At 39.8% G+C, this 20,554-nt stretch overlaps 1 protein-coding gene across 2 annotated transcripts in view; it reads right to left on the bottom strand.

The window, feature by feature from the left end:
- Positions 1–20,554, bottom strand: part of CFAP46 (cilia and flagella associated protein 46) — a 143,636-nt gene that overhangs the window by 89,355 nt on the left and 33,727 nt on the right. The window contains exons 13-19 of one of the 2 annotated variants that reach the window (XM_074959109.1): positions 16,622–16,850; positions 13,408–13,528; positions 11,930–12,053; positions 11,254–11,384; positions 6,794–6,939; positions 6,094–6,227; positions 707–919 (exon numbers count right to left, since the gene is read on the bottom strand). In XM_074959109.1, the coding sequence (XP_074815210.1) occupies positions 707–919; positions 6,094–6,227; positions 6,794–6,939; positions 11,254–11,384; positions 11,930–12,053; positions 13,408–13,528; positions 16,622–16,850 (1,098 nt within the window). The remainder of the gene's footprint in view (positions 1–706; positions 920–6,093; positions 6,228–6,793; positions 6,940–11,253; positions 11,385–11,929; positions 12,054–13,407; positions 13,529–16,621; positions 16,851–20,554) is intronic. The other variant, XM_074959110.1, reaches the window with a different exon arrangement.

Genomic DNA, 20,554 nt, shown 5'->3' with positions numbered 1-20,554 from the left:
CTTATAAGAGAAGATATTCCTACACTGCATTCCTCTCCTTATCATGTTCAGTGAAGCCTGACTTGGATCTTTATTGATACTAATTATTTAGACTTTAGTGATGATTTAATGGCAGTTACAGGTTTATGGATATCCCCTGGACTGCAACCAACTACTGTGTGTTTTCCTTTTACTTTCTTTCCCTCCCCCCGCTTTAAATTTTACAAAGCTTTTATATTCATAAAAAATAATAGACCACACTTGCTTTGATTATTAAACATTTACAACAAATATAATGCATTAAATTTGAGAGAGATGGACATCAAGTGAATACATTTCAGGGCATCCTGCTTTGGCAAGACAGTGTGCAGAGTAAGCTTTTCCTTTTGATTAGCCACAGAAGCCCTGCTGCCACTCCAAACTAAAAAGACCAGATCAGCTTTGTATAGTCACTCTTTAATAAGGTTTAGACAGGGCAGAGTGAATATCATGCAGTGTTAGACTGGGGAACTTCATTTTAAACCAACTAATCCACTATACCATCTCAAATATCCATGCACAAATCAAATAAAACACTAACAACATTTCTTTAGTGCTACCAGAATATGGCACAATGAAAAAGTGATTTATGATTAGTGAAAAAATATTTTTAGAATTTATTTTTAGCTTCATAAAAGGCTTAATAGAAAAGAGAAAGGTAATAATCAAACTCAACCATCATACTTACCCACTGTGTCCAGTATTCTTGATTGCACTGAGAAGACTCTGCAGGGACTCAACAATCTCTCGCTGTCTTCCTGAAGCTATAAGATGTTTATTGTGATTTAAGACATACACCACTGTGTTGTGAACAATCCAGGCCTCATTTAACTCTTCTCCCATTTCTGCAGCCCGCAGAAAGTTTTCCATAGCATATTGGGATAAGTGGTCTACCCAGATACTATAAAATTAATATTAAGTAGCTATTATTCCAAAACTACAAAACCAAAACGAATATATTCTAAGAACTAGAATTTACAAGCACTCTTGCTTGACCCAGCAACCATTTTTTAAACATAGTATTTTGTATGGAATTTTCTAGTTGTTTGTTTTTTAAATAAGAAATAGATGGGGGGAAGAGAGAAGAAGGAAAATCAACATAAGGAACATCAGTCTCCAGAACACTAAAACGCTACTGTCATCCAAAATAATGCAAATAGTGTGTTCCATAATCCAAATCTAATGTCTTATCCCCAGGGCACCTTATAAAGTGTCCATGAGTCCATGTCTCAGTCCCAGAGCTCATTACAAACTTCAGGTTAAAACTATAATTGAATATAGATTTTTAGTGTCCATTTAATTTTGCAGCACATTCCTAGCTTGCCTATCTGGATAGGTTAAAGTGCACAGGAGGGCACCCCAATGCTGCACATGTATCAAGAATTCATAGATTTTTATGACCAGAAGGGACCATTATGATAATCTATCTTGACCTCCTCCATAACACAAATCATAGAATCAATCCAGTAATTTCTGCATCAAGCCCATAACTATTGTACTTTCTATACAGCAGGCTCATAATTACTGTTCCGTCTAGGTTGAGCACATGCATGGAAGCACATCCTTCTGACAGGTGTCGTACATAGCTAAGTGCTTGCTGCCTAGGAAAGCATTCTCCCACTACTTCTAGTGTCACTGGTCTGGGGACAGTGGGGTGAAAAAGCTTAACTGCTCAGCATGTGTCTGGAACCGTCAAGGACATTTTGGTGCCACATCTCATATCTTTAAATTGCTTTTTTTTCCCCCTCGTGCCATATAGTTGATTGAAAATGAGAAGTAAAGGAATTGATGTAAAACTAGCTTGGAACCCCAGAACTCCACAGAGGGGAATAGTCCAAAATCACTTGATAACACGAAGAAGACTGTCGAGAATTCTGCAGCAGCACAGTTAGCAAGTAGTTTGGAACCTGCAACAGCATACTTCTAAAAATAATTCTTTGCATAGTAGACTACAAATTACAGTATAAACACAAGTATCCTCAAAATAACAAAAGGAGAGGGATAGATGAGTTCAAGGTCAATACAATTGATGTAAAGAAGATGTTTCTGACACATATTGCCTATGACACAGGAAAGGAACTAAGGTTGGTTTGGGACACAGTCCCTCTCACGAAACACTCTAATCCCTGATGGGCTCTACATGTAGCCAAATGCTCACTACTTTCTAGTTGCAATCTTGTGGCACCAAGGCGCATATACTCCTAAAAGTAGAACAGCAACTTTTTATACTGGAGGAAGCACTACCTAATCATAGAGACTTTAAGCTTCAAATCATGATGAAATTGAATGTGGGTAGAAGTATTAGCATCCCTTAGTTGATGTGTCTTTAATTATTTCTTTTTAGATCCTTCTTTAATGAAAGCTTTTCTTGAGAGCATATTGAATAAAGACGTCCAGAGGATGCCCTAATTCTTTTAATAAGGACCCACCACATACTTTAGCTTCTTCAGGGTCTATGCTAATTTATTTGAACTGAGAGTGTCCCTCCACTACACGAAAGATTGCTGAGCCACTCTGACCTTCCTGCTGCAAGCCTGATACATGGTGCCAGGAACTTCCAAGCAGTATTTTCAGTGGCAGGGGTTCACAATGTCATGTCCCATGCATCAAATGTATTTTTTATTTAACAAATGCATGTCTCCATGCCTTCTAAAATATCCCCAGTTGTTTGGAATTCTTTGATTCATTTTTAATTAAGATAACATTTTCCCCCAAAAAGAAAAGGAGTCCTTGTGGCAAATTTATTAGTCTAAGGTGCTACAAGTACTCCTTTTCTTTTTCCAAATACAGACTAACATGGCTGCTACTCTGAAACCTGTCATTTTCCCCACCAGTGCTTCAGGGTAATACAATAATAAAACAAATCTTTTAACTATAAAATCAGTTTTGAGGATGCACCCTCCACTTATTAATCTCAAGGCAGCATAACTCAAAATACAGCTAACATTTTTATACAGCCTTACATGGCCACATGGAATCTGATTGCTTCATTCATCTGACCAAAACATTTCATTGTTGTTAACTGTATTACTGCAATGCCTACAGCCCCCAACTGAAATCAGGGTTTTACTATGCTAGTATAGACAGACAGTGTAAGACACAGTCCCTTCTGCAATAATATAATTACACAAAACAGACAAATGGTGGGATGGTACACAGAGAGATGCATTAACTTGCCCAAGGTCACACAGCGGTTAGTGGCAGATCTTGGAAGAGAATCAGGTCTCCTGTGTCCCCTATTACTGGCCTCTTTCCAAATCTGCACACTAGTCAAAATATTTTTAAATATGCACCAGTATCAAAAATAAAAGCAGATTTTCTGCTGTCCTCTACTCCCTGTGCATTGCTCAGACAGTGTAAAGGGAGTAGAGACTGGCCATAGGCCCCCATCAAGCATACATCCAACAGAGCTCCTAAGTCTCTCTCCCAAAAACTATAGGAGAAGGGGGTATGAATGGGCATGAAGTGACCAAGGAGAGGTGGAGAGTTAGTATGGCTGAAGCATTCCTCAACTGGTGGATTGTTCCCTGCGGACGATAGTCAGATGGCACATTGGATCATCCCCTGGGCTGCTCTAACCTGTGATTGGAGCAGGGAAGACAATTAGAGATAAAAGCAGGGAGATAAAGGCAGAGATAAAAGCAGGATGGCAACAGTAAACCTGTCTCAAAATCCCTTTTCCTCCCTCCATTGCTTTTTAGAAAGGGCTAACGTACTGTACTCAACTTGTTCGTACCACTAAGTTGCAACAAGTACTGGTATTCTCAGGGTCATGATGTACCTCTGCATCCTTTCCGCTGACTACTGCATCTTCTCCTTTCATGTTCAACAGCAGCCAGAACAAAGGATCTTGCGGCACATTTGTACATCAAAGACAGTGACTTCAGATACTCAACAGGAAACCATAATTTCGGCAGCCAATTATCAGTCTAAAGCAGAGGTGGGCAAACTATGGCCCCTGGGCCACATCTGGCCCAAGGGACCATCCTGCGTGGCCCTTGAGCTCCCAGCCAGGGAGGCTAACCCCCCGGCCCCTCCGCTGATATTCCCCTTCCCCCGCAGCCTCAGCACGCCGTGGCACCAGTGCAGGAGGGGCTGCACTGTGGGGGCAGGGGAGAACAGGAAGGGAGGCTCACCTGCAACCTCAGGGGAGCAGGCGGGCGGTGCGGGTGGCGGAAGTGCGGTGAACGCGGGCGTAGGACTCAGGAGGAGCACCAGGCAGCCGCGCAGACAGCCGGAGAGAAGCGGAGCTTTAAAGGGGAAACCGCAACTTCTCTCTGGCTGCGTGGCTGCCCTTGCTCCTCCCGAGTCCTCCGCCCATGTTCGCAGGGCTGTATTCTGAAAGGGGCTTTAGACGGGGGTTTGGATAGTGGTTGGGGGTGTAGATAGGGGTTGGGACAGTCAGGGAGCATGGGAGGTTGGATAGGGGGTGGGGTCCCGGTGGAGCGGTTAGGGGCAGGGGGTCCCAGGTGGGGGTGGTCGGGGACAAGGAGTAGGGGGGGTTGGAGGTTCTTAGGGGGACAGTCAGGGGGTGGGAAGTGGGAGGTGGAGGATAGGGTTAGGGTTTGGAGAGGCATAGCCTTCCCTATCCGGCCCTCCATACAGTTTTGGAACCCCGATGTGGCCCTCAGGGCCAAAAAGTTTGCCCACCCCGGTATAACGGGTCAATGTGTCCCTCCAATTTTATTATTTAAAAGAGAACAGAAACAGAAGAGAGGGAAGGAAATGAAGAAGAGAATTTACTCAGGGATATATATACTTGCTAGGAAATGGTTACTCTTCACTCTCAGTTTTTCAGAGTATAAATATATAAAATTTGTAGTGGAATTGACTGTTCCTCAGCCTAAAACTTTCAGCATCATATATTAATATATTATAATGAATGATGATGATAATCTTAACTTCTACAGAGCTTTCCATCTGAGGATCTCAAGGAACTTCAAACATACCTAAGAAAGGTTGTCTTGTTTTTTACCTCAGTACCCATTCCTTCATTATGGTGTCATGATAGTACTGCCATGGTCAAAGTTCCATTTTAAAAAAGATGATGTTTCCCCACACAACCCCTTCTAAAAAATATGAAAAAAAAATCTGCTTTACAGACAATTTCTCTTGTGTAATTTATGCCCAGAGGTGAACTTTTCTTTTAAAGTTTGATGTTAAGCAGACATCTATTTTTGAGGCAAGAATTAAAAAAAAAAGATATTTTTTTCACTTTGATTTTGATCCTTTTTAATGTCTAATCATAATTCAGTACCAACCTATTTTAAGAAATTCCATGTCTTTTTTTCATTAATTCTCAGTGAGTATGAGCATACACTTTTTTGTTTTTGTTTTTCTCCAAGTTTGAATGCCAACTTACTAGTTATTAGAGGTGGCCTTCAGGAACATTATAATCTCCTTGAAAGGACTTTAGTTCCAAAGGTAAAATTTACTACATAGATCCCTTTCTCCCTTGATTTTAAACAGAAACAAATAACTTAATAGTATTTATGGAGGTGGGAGAAAAAAAGAAACCTGAAATTAATTTCTCTTCATTTCACTCCCTTTGGATGGAGGGAATAGAGAGGAAGTTTTTCCAACTTTAGTCATTTATTATGTATTTACATAGATGCTCAGATATTATTACAGCGATGGGCATTGTACAGAAAAAGACAGAATGGAATACATTGGTTTTGGAATTTGAACAGAAAATTTTCTGAGTTTTGGCAATTATGTTTTTTTTAAACTATGAAATCCTTTTTTTTTTTTAAATGGACAGCACAGTTAACCTTAGCTTTAAAGAGTTTTTGTGTGGCTATAAGCTTCTTAGGTCTGACAGTTAAAATGTTCATTGCAAGAGTGTATGCCAGTAGCTATTCCATAATGGAGCCAACTCAGAAATGGCCACGTAAAACCTTTTCCTTTAGCTTCTCTCTCTCTTCCCACTAGAATCCATGCCTTTGAAAATGAACCATTTGATAACAATGGATTTTATTTTAAGAAGTAACAACTTTTGGAAATATCTTCATGGTGTGATAATCAAACAGAATTTGCCAAAGGCCCCAGGGTTTGGTACAGATTAAAGAAAAACACCTGTATGTTATCCAATCTGGATCATGTTCAGGAAGTTTGGAAATATATCCTGTGGGATGCTGGCTTGTATCTTCAGGCGGAACAGCATGGTCATTCAGCTGAACACCCTCCAATCTTAACAAATGAATAGTCACCTAGAAATATATATAAAAACATATATATGAAACTGCAATTTCATCAAACCATATCACATTGAAAATAGAGACTGGCTTCTGCTCAAGTCACAGTCTCAATTCTACAAGAAAATATTAGCTGCACAATTTTGTCAAATACTGTCTAGGCATATAGCAATTTATCACAAAATATATTAAATGCAGTCCTTCAAATTCCTTATAACCTGACAATGAATTTAACATAATTCCTGTAAAAAAAACCAACCACCACACTTTATCTCAGTGAAATTTTAAAACTCCAGGGCTCTATGGGCAGTTGTCAAACATTTGCAATAAATTCACTGAGAAACACATTATCTGTATTGTCACGGAAAACATTAGTATACTTACTTTGAATGGAAACTTCTTAGATATTAGCTTCATTAAACTCTAATTTTTTTTAGTTTCTCTGCAAACACATTATTGTTTACAATCTCTAATAATTGGCACATCATTCCTTAAGATGAATGTATACCAGCACTATAGATAGATAAAGCCAAGGATGGAGGACACAAAAAATGAATATCACAGCTGTAGCATTTACCAACCTCTGCATTAATGAATCTTATTTCTGCTAATGTTCTGAGTAAATCTCTTTCAAGAGAGAATGATTTAATGGGTAAGGATGATTCCATTTGTAGGCTTCCACCTCGATTATCATCCATCACAATTGTACTAGCTTTCTTCTTTTGAGCTAAGAAAAAGGAAGCTTTACTTATTATTGTTGTTATGTAAATCAGAAAGACTTTTTACTTTACTCCTAAATAAGAAAAATGCCGAGTTACATTAAAATCTATAAAAGGGATAGAATGAATCAGATTTAAAATTGCTGCCTCCAAAATCCTTATTCATTACAGTTTACTGCAACTGAAAATACCTCTCTGCAGGCAGTGCCGGGAGACAGGTACATAAATCAATTAGATGGACGGTGGGGTGAGTGAGACAGGATGCAGTGATCAGGAAATGGCAGCTTTAAAGAGTCTTCTCTTGTCAAACCAAGCACCTTTCTCACATTTCTGGGTTGCTGGCATGAAGCTGTGACTACAGAAAACACAGGGGGACAGAAGCAGCTCCTTTGTGCTCCACTTCTTGCTTCCTGAATCTATCATTCTTCCACAATTGGGTTGTATAGGTTAGACATCTTTGAGTGCTGACACATTACAGTTTATTACTTTTTCAAATTGGTTAACATTAGGGTTGCTAATTTTCTAATTGCAGAAAACCTAACACCCTTGCTCCGTCCCTTCCAAAGGCCTCTCCCATTCTCTGAGGCCTTACCCCAACTCATTCCATCCATCACTCGCTGTCCCCATCCTCGCTCACTAGCTCATTTTCACCAGGCTGGGGAAGGGGGTTGGGGTGAGGCCAGAAATGAGGGGTTCAGGGTGCAGGATGGGGCTCTGGGCTGGAGGTTGAGGTGCGGGAGGGGGTGAGGGCTCCGGGCTGGGGCTGAGGGATTTGGAGTGCAGGGGGGGTGAGGGCTCTGGCTAGGGGTGTGGGTCAGAAGTGGGGCTAGGGATGAGGGGTTTGAGGTGCAGGAGGGAGGTGAGGGCTCCAACTACGGATGTGGGTCTGAGGTGTGTCTGAAGATGAGGGGCTTGGGGTGCAGGAGGGGTCTCCAGGCTGGGGCTGAGGGGTATGGAGTGTGGGAGGGGGCTCAGGGCTGGGACAGGGGGTTGGGGTGTGGGAGGGGCTGAGGGGTGCAGGCTCCGGGTGGCGCTTACCTCAGGTGACTCCTGGGAAGCGATCAGCATATCCTTCTGGGTCCTAGGGGGAGGGGCAGCCAGGGGGCTCTGCGCGCTGCCCCCACAGCAAACACGGACTGCAGTTCCTGGCCAATGGGAGCTGCAGAGCTGGCACTCGGGAAGGGGGCAGTGCACAGAGCCCCCGTGGCTGCCCCTCCCCTAGGAGCTGGAGAGACATGCCAGCCACTTCCTGGGAGTCGCATGGAGCCGGATAGGGAGCCTGCCAGCCCCTTGCCAACCGGACTTTTAACAGCCCACTCAGCTGGCAACCCTAGTTAACATGCACTTTTATGTTTTGTAAGCATTACAGTTGAGATTTTGCTCAGTTTGGGCAGGTGTGAACTTTTCAAGATTTGCTCCAATCAGAGTATGTATGTTTGGATTTCACAAATATGAGCCCGGCTCACATTTTCCAGTTCACTTCTTTCATTATCTTACAGGGATCAGAGCATCGTGTCCTGGCAGAGGAAGAGAAAATCTCAAATGGTGTTAAAATCAAGAAGGGGAATGATGGTCTGTCAACCCCACAGTAATTAAGAGAAAACAGATTTCTCTTTTCCCTTGGATTAATCATTAATCCAACATCCTGGAACATGGCAATTCTGTCCCCTGTTGTGCCCTAACTCTTGGTGTAAAATTGTGAATGTCGTGATGAAGTAGCTAGGGTGGTACTGTAGGGCTGTTTAGGCAGGTCTATTTAGGCACAGGGATTAAGTAAATCTGTTTGTGTGCAGAACAATTCATTGTGGTGACTGAAACAATTTACTATGGTTGAGATGGACTTTTCATCACTGGCAATTTTAAAATCAAGATTAGATGTTTTTCTAAAAAGCTATGCTCTAGTTCAAACAGAAATTAATTCAGAGAAGATCTATGTCCTGTATTATGCAGGAGGACAGACTAGATAATCAAAATGCCCTTCTGGCTTTATAATCTATGTAGCATTCAGTGTCTCATAAGTGTCAAGGGGTGGACCAGTGACAGGCAGGGAGGCCATCTCTTCCTCCCAGGACCAATTTAAAACAGTTTTATCCTTTTAAGTGTGAGTTGATAAAGTTGCAGATTTTTGACCGATTTCTAGATAAACAGAGACTATCCTCTCTGGTGATTACCCTCAGCAATAAAATAGTCTTATTTCAGACCCCGTACTTTTTTCTTGAGATTTTCTTTACTAAAAATTCCAGCCCAGCATGTTATATTCCTGCATTAAAATAACAGAACACTAAGACAAAAGAATTCCAGTTTACAAGATATGTAATATTGTTTGTGCACAAGACACAAATGATTTGTATTTATATGCATACAACAATTCTGATCCATCTACAAACCTCCCAAATGAACAATGATATAGCTTTAACTAAACATCCTATGAACTATTAAATAAATAATAATGCCACATAAATTTCATTTATATGCTGGAAAACATGCTTCATGGCTCGCTACTTGTCTAACAACTGATTAATTGTACCAAATATTACCCTTTTACATCACTGATAACTGTGTAACAAACATCAAATTCTCTGCGGGTAAAAACTGGCACAGTTCCATAGATTAAATGGCACTGTACCAATTAACACCCATAGAAAATTTGGCCAATTACTCCTGTGTTACTTCCTCTTTCTAACATTTACCTGTATAAATAACTTTAAGTAGACTCTGTATATCTACTGATGAAAACTGCTATACAAGACCTACATATTATGATTATGTATACCTAACCGTATATGTGTGGTTTTACCTACAGTTATCCCCCTGAAACACAAATAGATATTATTTAAGGAAAAGATAAACATGAATAAGAACAAAGTATGGTCACCCTTTTCCAACTGCCATGATTTCATGTTGCAGCACAGTGAATAGTGCTTCCCTAACACTGTAATGTTGCTCTTGGAAAAGCCTTGTTTGGAAGTATCGGCAGGTTTCTATATGTACGCGTGGTGTGAGGAAGAAAGTACACATATTTACACCCTGGAATCTTGTTTTAAGTTCAATTACTGGAGAGAACAAATAATCTTATTGTAACACAATTGTTTTGATTTTAACATAATGTAACATCAGAGATTTAACTAGTATAAGGAACAGCTGTGCAATTAGAAATGTGCTTGGTTCAGAATGTTCAAAATGCACTTTTATTATATACATAAAAACATGAGGCACATTACTGATGGCATTGATTTGTAAAAAGGACACGGTTGTTCAACTAATTTAAAAAGATGAAGTTTCTGAAAATTGCCATTAACACACTCACATAGCTCTAAATAAAATACATTCCTCAAATAGGACTGCTTTGTGCCAGGCTTCTCTATTTCTGCATTCCTGATGCCTCGTACAACTATTCATGCTCAAACAGCTTTTCAATTAAAAATCAAAGGCACTAGAAATGAAAACTTTTGGAGTATATAGTGTCCTCAATTCATGTATACAGTTGCCATTAATGGAGTTCTGCCTGATGTTTGAGAGCAATAGGCTATATAGTCCTTAAATATATAATTGTCCACATAATGGAAAAAATGGATTAAAAATTCACCATTGATTTGAAAAGAAATGACTTGGAAGTAGTTTCTGACACCCTGTAAATCCTCCCTGACAAATCTATGAATTTTACTATCACATTTACCTAATTTTTTAAAAATGCTTCTCTCCCATGTTTTTGAGAGAAAGACACACACTAACAATAGGAGAAACTGACTACCACTAATACTGGATAAAAACCTACTGCTAATATCATCTAATGGAATTATTCCTTCAGCTTGACTGCTAGAGTTCTGCAATTTGAAGCTGAATGTTCCAAGGTTCAAAACCTAAAGACAATCCATACATGGGGTGGTTATATACACAAACTGCTATCACAGTATGAAATAAATACACTGAAAAAAGAGAAGCTCCATTTGCTCTAATCTCTTTCAGTGATAGGAACCTCAGGAGTTATAATAGTACATAAAACATTCTCGAATAGAATTCCAATTTTTAAATTGATGATGTGTTTTTAATTCTTTGCTAACGCAATATTATGGCAGCCTAATACCTTGTAAATTAGCAAAATAATAGACTATCTCAAAATTTTGCAGACTAATTTAAAGTTCTATTTTACTACTAATTTACCAAATCAGAAGTGTTGAATTGTTTAATAATCAATTATCCCTCTGGGGTTAAAACAAATTTAAAGTAATTTATTTACAATGTATGACACTGAGTTCTCATTTAAAAATATTTTTAAAATATCAATTAAGAAAAGTTACAATGTAAGTAATGTGTTGACTTACATTTTTTAGATTTTGGTACCTTCCTCATCTGAGTATCATCATACAAGAGACAGAATCTGCATGCTGCCCGGCACACATCCCATACTCCTTGTTTCCGTGCAACTTTAGCCAAATCTGCCCAAAGTCTTATTCTATCTCACAAAAAGCACATGTAAAAACTCTTTAATTAGCTAATTTATTTCCTAAATTCTAGATTCAGCCTGAAACTTCAGGTTAATTGAAAATATCCTTCATCATAATACAGACTTTAAAGCCCGGTAACAATTATTTTAATATTACTAAATTGAGGGTCAATTTTTATCACTAATAAAGATAACTTATAAATCATAAAGCATCGACCATCAACTGCAGAAGGAGGATGCCAGTTACTGAAGACTCCTTATACATTGGAAATCAAGGAATAAAGCTGTTATTTCTAATTATATCAGCATATAGATAAACAAAACAAAGCTAAACAAAATTTAATGGCTTATGATATGGCCACACTGATCCCTTGCTTAAAAGTAAGTACATGCTTAAATGCTACATTGGATCTGTACCAGGGTGCTCAGCACCTTGCAGGATTGAGCCTCAAATAATTTCAGAGTCCTAATATCAAAACTTTCCCCTTTGGCATTAGTAATATACCACTTTTAAAATGAAAAAAAAATATCTACACCTTCTTTATGGCAATTACCTCTCCTTGTCATTTCCATGCCCTAATCGTTTCAAATGTCCATTGGTTTTCTCCACACTCTTAGTATGATGCTGTGCTTTTGCACAGAGATAACTTATTTGACTCCTACTTTTACCTGAGGAAACTTAATGGAGACAAAGGAATGCAAGCAAATTTTGAAGCATTACAATGCACGTTTTTCATCACTACAATAACTTCATTCATAAGTAGGTTCTTATATATTTTAAAATATCTATATTATACTAATTAAAAAAATACTAACAATTTTGAATTAGTATATAAAAATGTACTTCATTCATAAGTAGGTTCTTATATATTTTAAAATATCTATATTATACTAATTAAAAAAATACTAACAAGTTTGAATTAGTATATAAAAATGTTCTATAATTTCCCAAATCAGCAAAAAATAGTTTGATTCAGTGCAGCCTAATTAAAAAGAGAAATATATCTATAATTGGAGACATCTGCTATATGGGGTATATGTGATTTGTGTGAGTATATGTGATTCATTCGTGTGATTTTGTGTGCTAACTGGAATTTAGAATAATACTTGAAATCTCATTGATAAAGCAATCTATGTCGAGTCAGTGAAAAGTATACATACTGGTTCACAACAAAATTTGTGAAATATTTGAAATTTTGCCTTTTATAGTGGTCAGAGCTTCCTTCAAAAGGCCCTAATTCAGCACTTGACAAACTGTGCTCCAGCATCCAGGGACCACCAGGGCTATGACTCCCTAGCTATGCTCCCTCTTCCTTGGACACGATCTCTACACTGTGGTGAAGGAGGGGAATCTTCAGAAGGCTGCTTAAACTGACATTATAGGTGCTTTGTACTGCTAGAGTGGCACAAAGCAGCTGGAATAGTATGGACAATCTATCTTCTGATGGACGCTGTTTAACGACAGAGTGGGTAGCCTTTCACAGGATAAAATTTCCATGGTATAACATACAAGCAATGAGCTCAAATCCTGGGGTCCGTGTTTTAGAAGGTAAACTGTGAATTTATATTTAGTTCTTTGCATAATAAAGAAACAAGAGAGCACTCAAAATTGAAAGGCAACAAATTTGAAAGTAATAAAGAACATGTGTATTTCAACGCCACAGAATATTATTGAGTCAAACAGTAACTTGAAACAGCATTCAATAGTTACCATGTATGACTAGGAACAGCTTCTGCAGTTACAAATTTAAAATAAAATTATACAAGACATCAATTTTTTGTTGAGAGCATAAGTTTATAGTGTCACACAGTTATGTGCATCGGAAATGGGACTACAGGGTTTCCTCCAAAAACATGATGACCCTACCGAAGGCAATGGGAATTTTGCCACTACAGCAGTGATTTCACTCAAAGGCATATAGTCTTCTAAACATTATCATTGGCCCCAGTGGTCAAATATCTTTCAGGCTGGGTAAAGAATCAGTAACAGACAAATCTTTGACCTATTTTAATCACAGCAAACATACCTTACCTTTAGCTTCATTTTCACTGTCAAGGACTATTTGAAATGCATCAGGAGCCAGTGCAAGACCTGCATTGACCAAAAGAGACCGCTTTTTCCTCACACTGTCTTTCTGCTTCCCTTTTTTAGCCTACATAAAGAAAAGGGCTAACTGTCATGGGTACATTCACAGTTGTCTTAAAAATAAGTACATTTTCATTAAATTGGTGTTTGTACATCTGTCAAGGCTGATTCCACACTCTGGCACTTCGAGTGCAGAAAGTGGGAGCCTGCAAGGATTCTAAAAATTAATACTGGCCACTCCACGCTTGTATTAAACTCCCAAGGTTACAGCTTCTCTCTGACCTTGAATGGGTAGATGCTGCCACCACCCAAATGCAAAACCCTCCTTTCTGGAACCCAGGAAGGTGCCCTTGGGAATTCCCTCCTTTGGGGTACCCTCAAGCCCTTTCACCGCCCCCCCACAGGGAAGATCTGAGAAAGAAAACAAAGGAAATTAGCTGTTGCCCCAGCTAATTAAACAACATGTGCACAAATGTCTTAGGACACCAAAAATCCAATCCTGTTCTTAAAAAAGGTAAATTTTATTAAAAACAAAAGAGAAAGAAAATACATCTGGAACTTAGGTGTTTGCTAGATTTAAAAAACCCACTTTCAAAAATTATACATCAAGAATAACCTTCTTGAGGTCCACCTTAAAGGTTACAAGCAAAACAAAAAGCATTTGAAGTTAGCACAGAGGAGTCCACAAACCAATAAGAAATAAAAGAAATAACCCTAATCGCGTCTTCTTAGACATTCCCTGATTTACTTACATATTTGGGGTTTCAGATAAGTAGGTTCAAGGTATGAATTGATGCTTTTTCATACCTGGTTTTAAAGCTGCTTACAGCATTGCTTTTCTGTGTCTCTGCTCTCCAGAGAGCAGACAGACAGACAAAGGGAAAGTTTTTTTTCCCAATTTTAAAAAGTTTTAGCCCTCCCACTGGCTCTTTGGATCAGGTGCCCACTCCCTTTCTTTTACCTAGCCAGGGAGACTTTTTAACCTTTACAGGTAAAGCAAGCAGAGACACCAAGAGGGACTTTATAGCGAACTGGCTGGCTGGGTGTCCATAAAAGCGAGCTACCCCCACCTTTATTTATCACAACATCTCACCCATTAAATAAGCCACAACACTGGTCATAGGCTTATGTACCACAGGAATTGCATTACAGTCCAGAAACACTTATGTACTGTTCTACAATGTTATTATTGGATAGACTTACTCTGAAACCTTGGTTCTTGACATGAACATTTTGAGGCTAACTCAGAGCATATGCAGGTAACTACATTTTAATGTTGCTCACATTCATGGCTGAATTTTACTATTTAATTTTTAATGTACGAACTGTCACTATGATATATTCTCAAAAATAAAATGGTTCAGTTAAAGAAAATTACAAAAGAGTTTGGTTATGACCAAATATAATTGAGAATTAATATGCAACATATCAACCAAAAAGCATCAGTGGGTCCATTTCACAGCACATTGTGGAGCAAATGCAAATTAGTTATTCCAAAAACAGGTCTGAGGATGCAACCTGAGGAAATCCCTTCATGCAAATGATGCAGGTTGGTGGTCTGCAGGAATCGGAGAGTCATGGCTTGCCAGGGGCGAGCAGATGTTTAGGATAGTATGGTCCTTCAGGAAACCTGTATAATTTCAGCCAGAAATCCTCGTGTTTTAACATTAAATTATTATTTTCAGCTTCTGTTCCACATGTGAGGAGTAACTGTGCACATCCGTACACTAAGGGACCAGTAGCAACATACATAGGTGATCTTTGTAGTCTTTAAAGACTACATACATGTATCCATCCCACGCTGATTTGGACCTTCAGATCGAAAGGAAACTCTCAGCTTTCATCTACAAAGCATGTTTCTAGGCTTCTTCCTTGTGAAGTTAGCCTTGAAATTGTAACCCTATATAAACTGGTTGCTAGAGTTGGAAGCTTGTCACTGGCTTGTCCTAAAGATCCCATTCATAGCCTAACTGTAACTGCCCAGCACTAACCTCTAGGTTCTATGACAACCATGGCCAAGGATCTCTGAATTTCTGTGAAGACTCCAAATCCGTTTGTAGTTGCAGGAAGCAATGCCTCCAAGGTTGACAGTGCAAAGGCTGCTGCAAGTTTCCTCCCAGCCAACCTGCAGCTGAGCAAGCTAGTATGATCCGTGATCACTATCAGCGGCAGTTCAGTAAAATGAAAAGCAACACAGGCTAATGGATGAAGCAATATACTCCTGTCTTCTATCCACAACTTTGACATTGATTCTCACTTAAGTTCTCTGTGTCTTCATTTCTCCAATTGTAAAACTGAGGTAATAATTACCTGGCCCACAGGAGGTTGTGGTTGTTAGGCAGATGATCTTTGTAAAACAGAATATAAGTGCTAAAATTCACACAAAATCCACACAAAACCTCTAGGGGCTAGGTTCTAAATGCACAGGCCTTCAGTTTATTTAGACAACTGACCCCTGAAATACAATTTTAAAAGTTGACAACTATGTAGAGACCCAACCATAAGCTGCTGAGCTCCACTTTTGCAGCACAAAGATATAAATGGGGAAGAACCTTAATATTCTTAATATTTATATGCTTTTGTTGGTGCCTAAAACACCAGATTATTTGGGGACTATCACAGCTGAATTATCTGAGATGGTATCAGGGAAGTTGCTGGAGTCCTGAAACTATGCTATAGTGGTTCAAATCATACCTAAAATACAGCAGTCCACCAACGCTGACAATTGTATGCCAACACAGAGGGATCTGAAATGCAGCATTCCTTAATGTACTTTCCTATCTCCTTTATTGTACATGAGTGTTCTTAGTGTATACATGGGATGGCATATTATCGGTATGCCGATACACAAGTTTATTTTCCCCATAAACCCTGCTAGTTCAGTCTCTTCCTACGTGGGTGTATGGATGATATTGCCATCTGGATGCATCAGAACTACTGCCCTCTCCTTTGAATACTGTCAGTAAAGATTAACATTAACAGTTATTTATTAAATAATTTTGCAAGAAATTACTCAAAAGGCCAAAACTTAATTATCTTAGAAATCTTGGATCTGAATATACACAACTCTTAGAATAGAATTATAAATGAATATTTCTTTTGGAGAAGTTTAATAAGCAAACTTTTTGTTTCTACAAATGAAATTGTTCTTTATTATTACCTGTTCAATCATTATAATTGCTTGATCCTCTAGGCGCTCAGGTGACTTGTACAACATAGTGCATAAATGAAGACGATGAAAAGCCATTTTAAGATGTTCCTGGTATTGCCCATTGTTATCTAGATATATAGCCTTCTGAAAATGTTCCATGGCAGCCTCTATTCTATCTTCATCTTCTTCAATACGAGCAATTTCCATATGAACTTGGCAACGTAGCAAAATCAACAAGCTAGGAAATTGGACAATTTTATAGGTAAACTGTTAAAACAGTAAGAGACAAAGCTGTCTAGACTTAAAATTATAAAAAATGCGGCTGAAATATGAATAATGTATGTAACAAGATTCCATCACTCAACTTATCTGTTCCTTGCATGTTTTCTGTGTCATATCATCATACTGAAGTGACTAACATAACCATTTACTACATTTTGCTTTCCTTAGCCCTGAGGAGCCAACGCAGCCAAGAAAGAACTGTATAATCTTGCTGTTGAGTTGTTTCTTGTGTATCACTGATAGAGTTGTTCAAAAAGAGCCAGATTTTCAGTAGTTCCTATTTAGGCACCTAAATGACATGACCATATTTTCAAAAGTGCCCTGTAGACATACCCTGTGTGACTACGCAGTTACTTAAAGTTAAGCATGTCATTAAGCACCTTCCTGAATCAGGGATGGGACAAGACACCTCTAAGGAAAACGTCACAACTACTAAAAAAAAAGGTGCTGGCAATACAATACATGGCACCCCTCCTTTTGACTAATGAATCAATACCCCAATGTGGTGTTAGAGGACACTAGGCTGCAGGAAGTGCTGTCTTTTGTCTGAGATGTAATAGTCAAGCTCTCACCTCTTGGAAGAAACAGTTACTAACCTTCATATAACTGTTGTTCGAGATGGGTTGCACATGTCCATTTCACTATAGGTGTGTGTGCGCCCAGCACACAGTTGTTGTAGACTTTCTTCCCTCAGCAGTAATTGTTGGGATGCAGTGAGCTCTCTGCTACCTCATGCTACTCTACATAGGTATAAAGAGCGGAGTGCCCCCCACCCCCGACCCTCCTCAGTTCCTTCTTACCAGATAGACTTTGATATGGTCCTTCAGGAAACCATATCAAACCGGTGTCATGGAATAGAGGGTGAGTCACGGACATACAACACATTTCAAAGAACAACTTACAAGAGGTTTAACCATTTTTTCTTTGAGTGACTGCACATGTCCATTCTTTTGCAGATGAATCGCAAGCAGTTCAAACAGGGGTTGCGCTTGGTGTCTACTTGAACAAAGATTGGAGAACCACACAACTAATCTGGTATCGTCCTTGGTTTGCTGAGAGATGGCACAGTGAGAGGCAAATGTATGGCCTGACAACCAAGTTGCCACCTTGCAGACGTCCAAGATGGGCACATGAGCGAGAAAGGCTGCAGAAGCTGCAAGAGACTTGGTTGCACCAGCTAATATTCTACTTGGGGGAGTCACATTAGCCAATTGGCAGTGTAAACAAGCTGGAGCAAGCAGAAATCCAAGATGAGTTTCTTTGGGAGGACACTAGACTGCCCTTTATTCTGACTGCAACTCAATAAAAACAGCTGCAAGATTGAGCTAAATTACTTAGTTTGATCAATGTAAAATGCCAGAGCTCTTCGAACGTCCGAAGTGTAGAGCTTTTCATCATCTTTATGGTTTTAAGGCTTTGGAAAGAAATTAGGTAATAAAATTGCTTGAGAAATATGAATATTGGAAACCACCTTAGAAAGGAACTTCAGGTGAGGGTGAAAGTAAACTTTGTCTTTATAGACAACAGTGTAAGTAAGTTCAGATATCAGAGCCAATAACTTCCCAACTCTCTTTGCTGAAGTAATGGCTTTCAAAAAGGCCACTTTCATTGACAACAGCAATCAGGATGCCAGCAGCTCAAAGCGGGGGAAGGGGGGGAAGGAACCCATCAGTTTTGCTAGTGTAGGTATAAGTCCCACAGGGGAATAAGGTCCTCTACCTGTAGGTAAAACCTGTCCAGACCCTTTAAACACCTGACAGACATTGGGCTGGAAAAAATAGAGAGGTTACCCATAGAAGGACAGACAGCCAAGATAGCTACTAGGTGACCCATGATGGAACTAAAACTTGTTGTTTCAGGAACAAAAGATAGTCCAAGACATAATGGATGGGAGCCCACACTGGGGAAACACTCTTCTGTAGGGACTAGATGGAGAATCTTTTTCATTTTGTCAGGTAAATATGCCTAATCAAAGGCTTTCTGCTATTTCTGCTGCTGTCCTAAGCAACTGCTTTCCAAAGGCATCAGCCATGAAGCATGTACACTGTCAGTTGGAGGACAAAGAGGTTGAGATGGAGGAAGTGTCCATGTCCTAGAAGATCACATCTGAATCCAGTGGGAGAGATTGTGGAGGTCTGACTGATAGGGCCAGGAACACCGAGAATCTGAGTTGATGGAGCAATGCTGAGGTGAACATGGTCTTGTTTGACTTTGAACAAGACTCTGGGTAGGAGTGGAATCGGAGTGAAGGCATGCAATAGGTTGTACAAACAGGGTAGCAGTAAGGCATCAGTCAAAAAACCCAGGCTCTGACTCACTTGGGAAAAAAACTGACAGCAATTTCTGTTGGCCTTTGTTGTAAACAGGTTCACTTGGGGAATTCCCTACAACTGGATGATGGAACTGACCATGTCCAGGTAAAGTGACCAATCATGGTGAAAGTCCTGCTCAACTGATCTGCCAGTGTATTCTGCACTCCTGAAAGGTAAGCAGTTCTCAGGTGATGGAGTTCATTATGCAAAACTCCCAAATCAGAATCACCTCTCGGCACAATCGAGTGGACCAACTTCCTCCTGGGCTGTTTACATAAAACATGGCTGCCATATTGTCTGTTAGCACCAGCAGATTCCTTCCTTCATTGTGTGGAAGGAAGACCAAGCAAGCTAGATGGACAGCCCTCAATTCCCTGACATTTACATGCATTTTCAAGTCTTGTGCCAATCAAAGACCTTATGTTTGTAGGAATCCAGGATGAGCTCCTCAAGCCAGAGCTGAAGTGTCTGTAACTAAAGTGAGAGCCGGATGCAGTGGAGCAAAGGGGAACCTCACACAAACTTGTAAGGAGTCCAGGGAGTATAAAATGTGTACTGGTATCTGAACCACCATGTTTAAATGATGACAAACCAGTGAATACACTGACACTAGCCACCCCATAAGTTTTCTGAGATATTAGCCTGGCGTGCTGCACTACTTAAAAGTACACTACCATGTGCCACAGGAGTCTGAGGCAGTTTCACACTCTGCCTTTAGGTCTATAGCAGTAAACTAGAATCTCAAATGCGGAAGGAAGGTGTCGGCCTTCGTTGAGTCCAGGACTGCTCTAATTAATTCTATATTCTGTACAGTATTCCGAATCAATTTGTAGAAGTTGACTAGCCACCCCAGTGCATTGAAGTTGGACAGGATAATGGATACACTAAATGATACCCGAGACTTGGACCAGCCTCTCACTAGCCAGTCATCCAGGTATCATAGAATATCAGGGTTGGAAGGGACCTCAGGAGCTCATCTAGTCCAACCCCCTGCTCAAAGCAGGACCAATCCCCAATTTTTGCCCCAGATCCCTAAATGGCCTCCTCAAGGATTGAACTCACAACCCTGGGTTTAGCAGGCCAATGCTCAAACCACTGAGCTATCCCTCCCCCCAAAGGGACCACATGGACTCCTGACCTTTATAGGAACCTTTCCAGTGCCATGCATTTCATGAAAACGCAAGGAGCTGTTGACAGGCCAAAGAGTAGCAATATGAATTGGTAGTGAGATCTGCTCACTACGAACTTGAGGAACCTCGAGCTGCTCTGATGGGCTGCCATGTAGAAGTGTGTGTCTTTTAAACCAAGCGTAGCATACCAATCCCTGGGTAAAGGGAAGGAATAATTG

The sequence above is a fragment of the Natator depressus genome, chromosome 7, assembly GCF_965152275.1.
Source record: "Natator depressus isolate rNatDep1 chromosome 7, rNatDep2.hap1, whole genome shotgun sequence".
Classification (NCBI taxonomy): Eukaryota; Metazoa; Chordata; order Testudines; family Cheloniidae; genus Natator; species Natator depressus.
The sequence above is the reverse complement of the archived record's forward strand: the minus strand, read 5'-3'. Positions and strand labels throughout refer to the sequence as shown.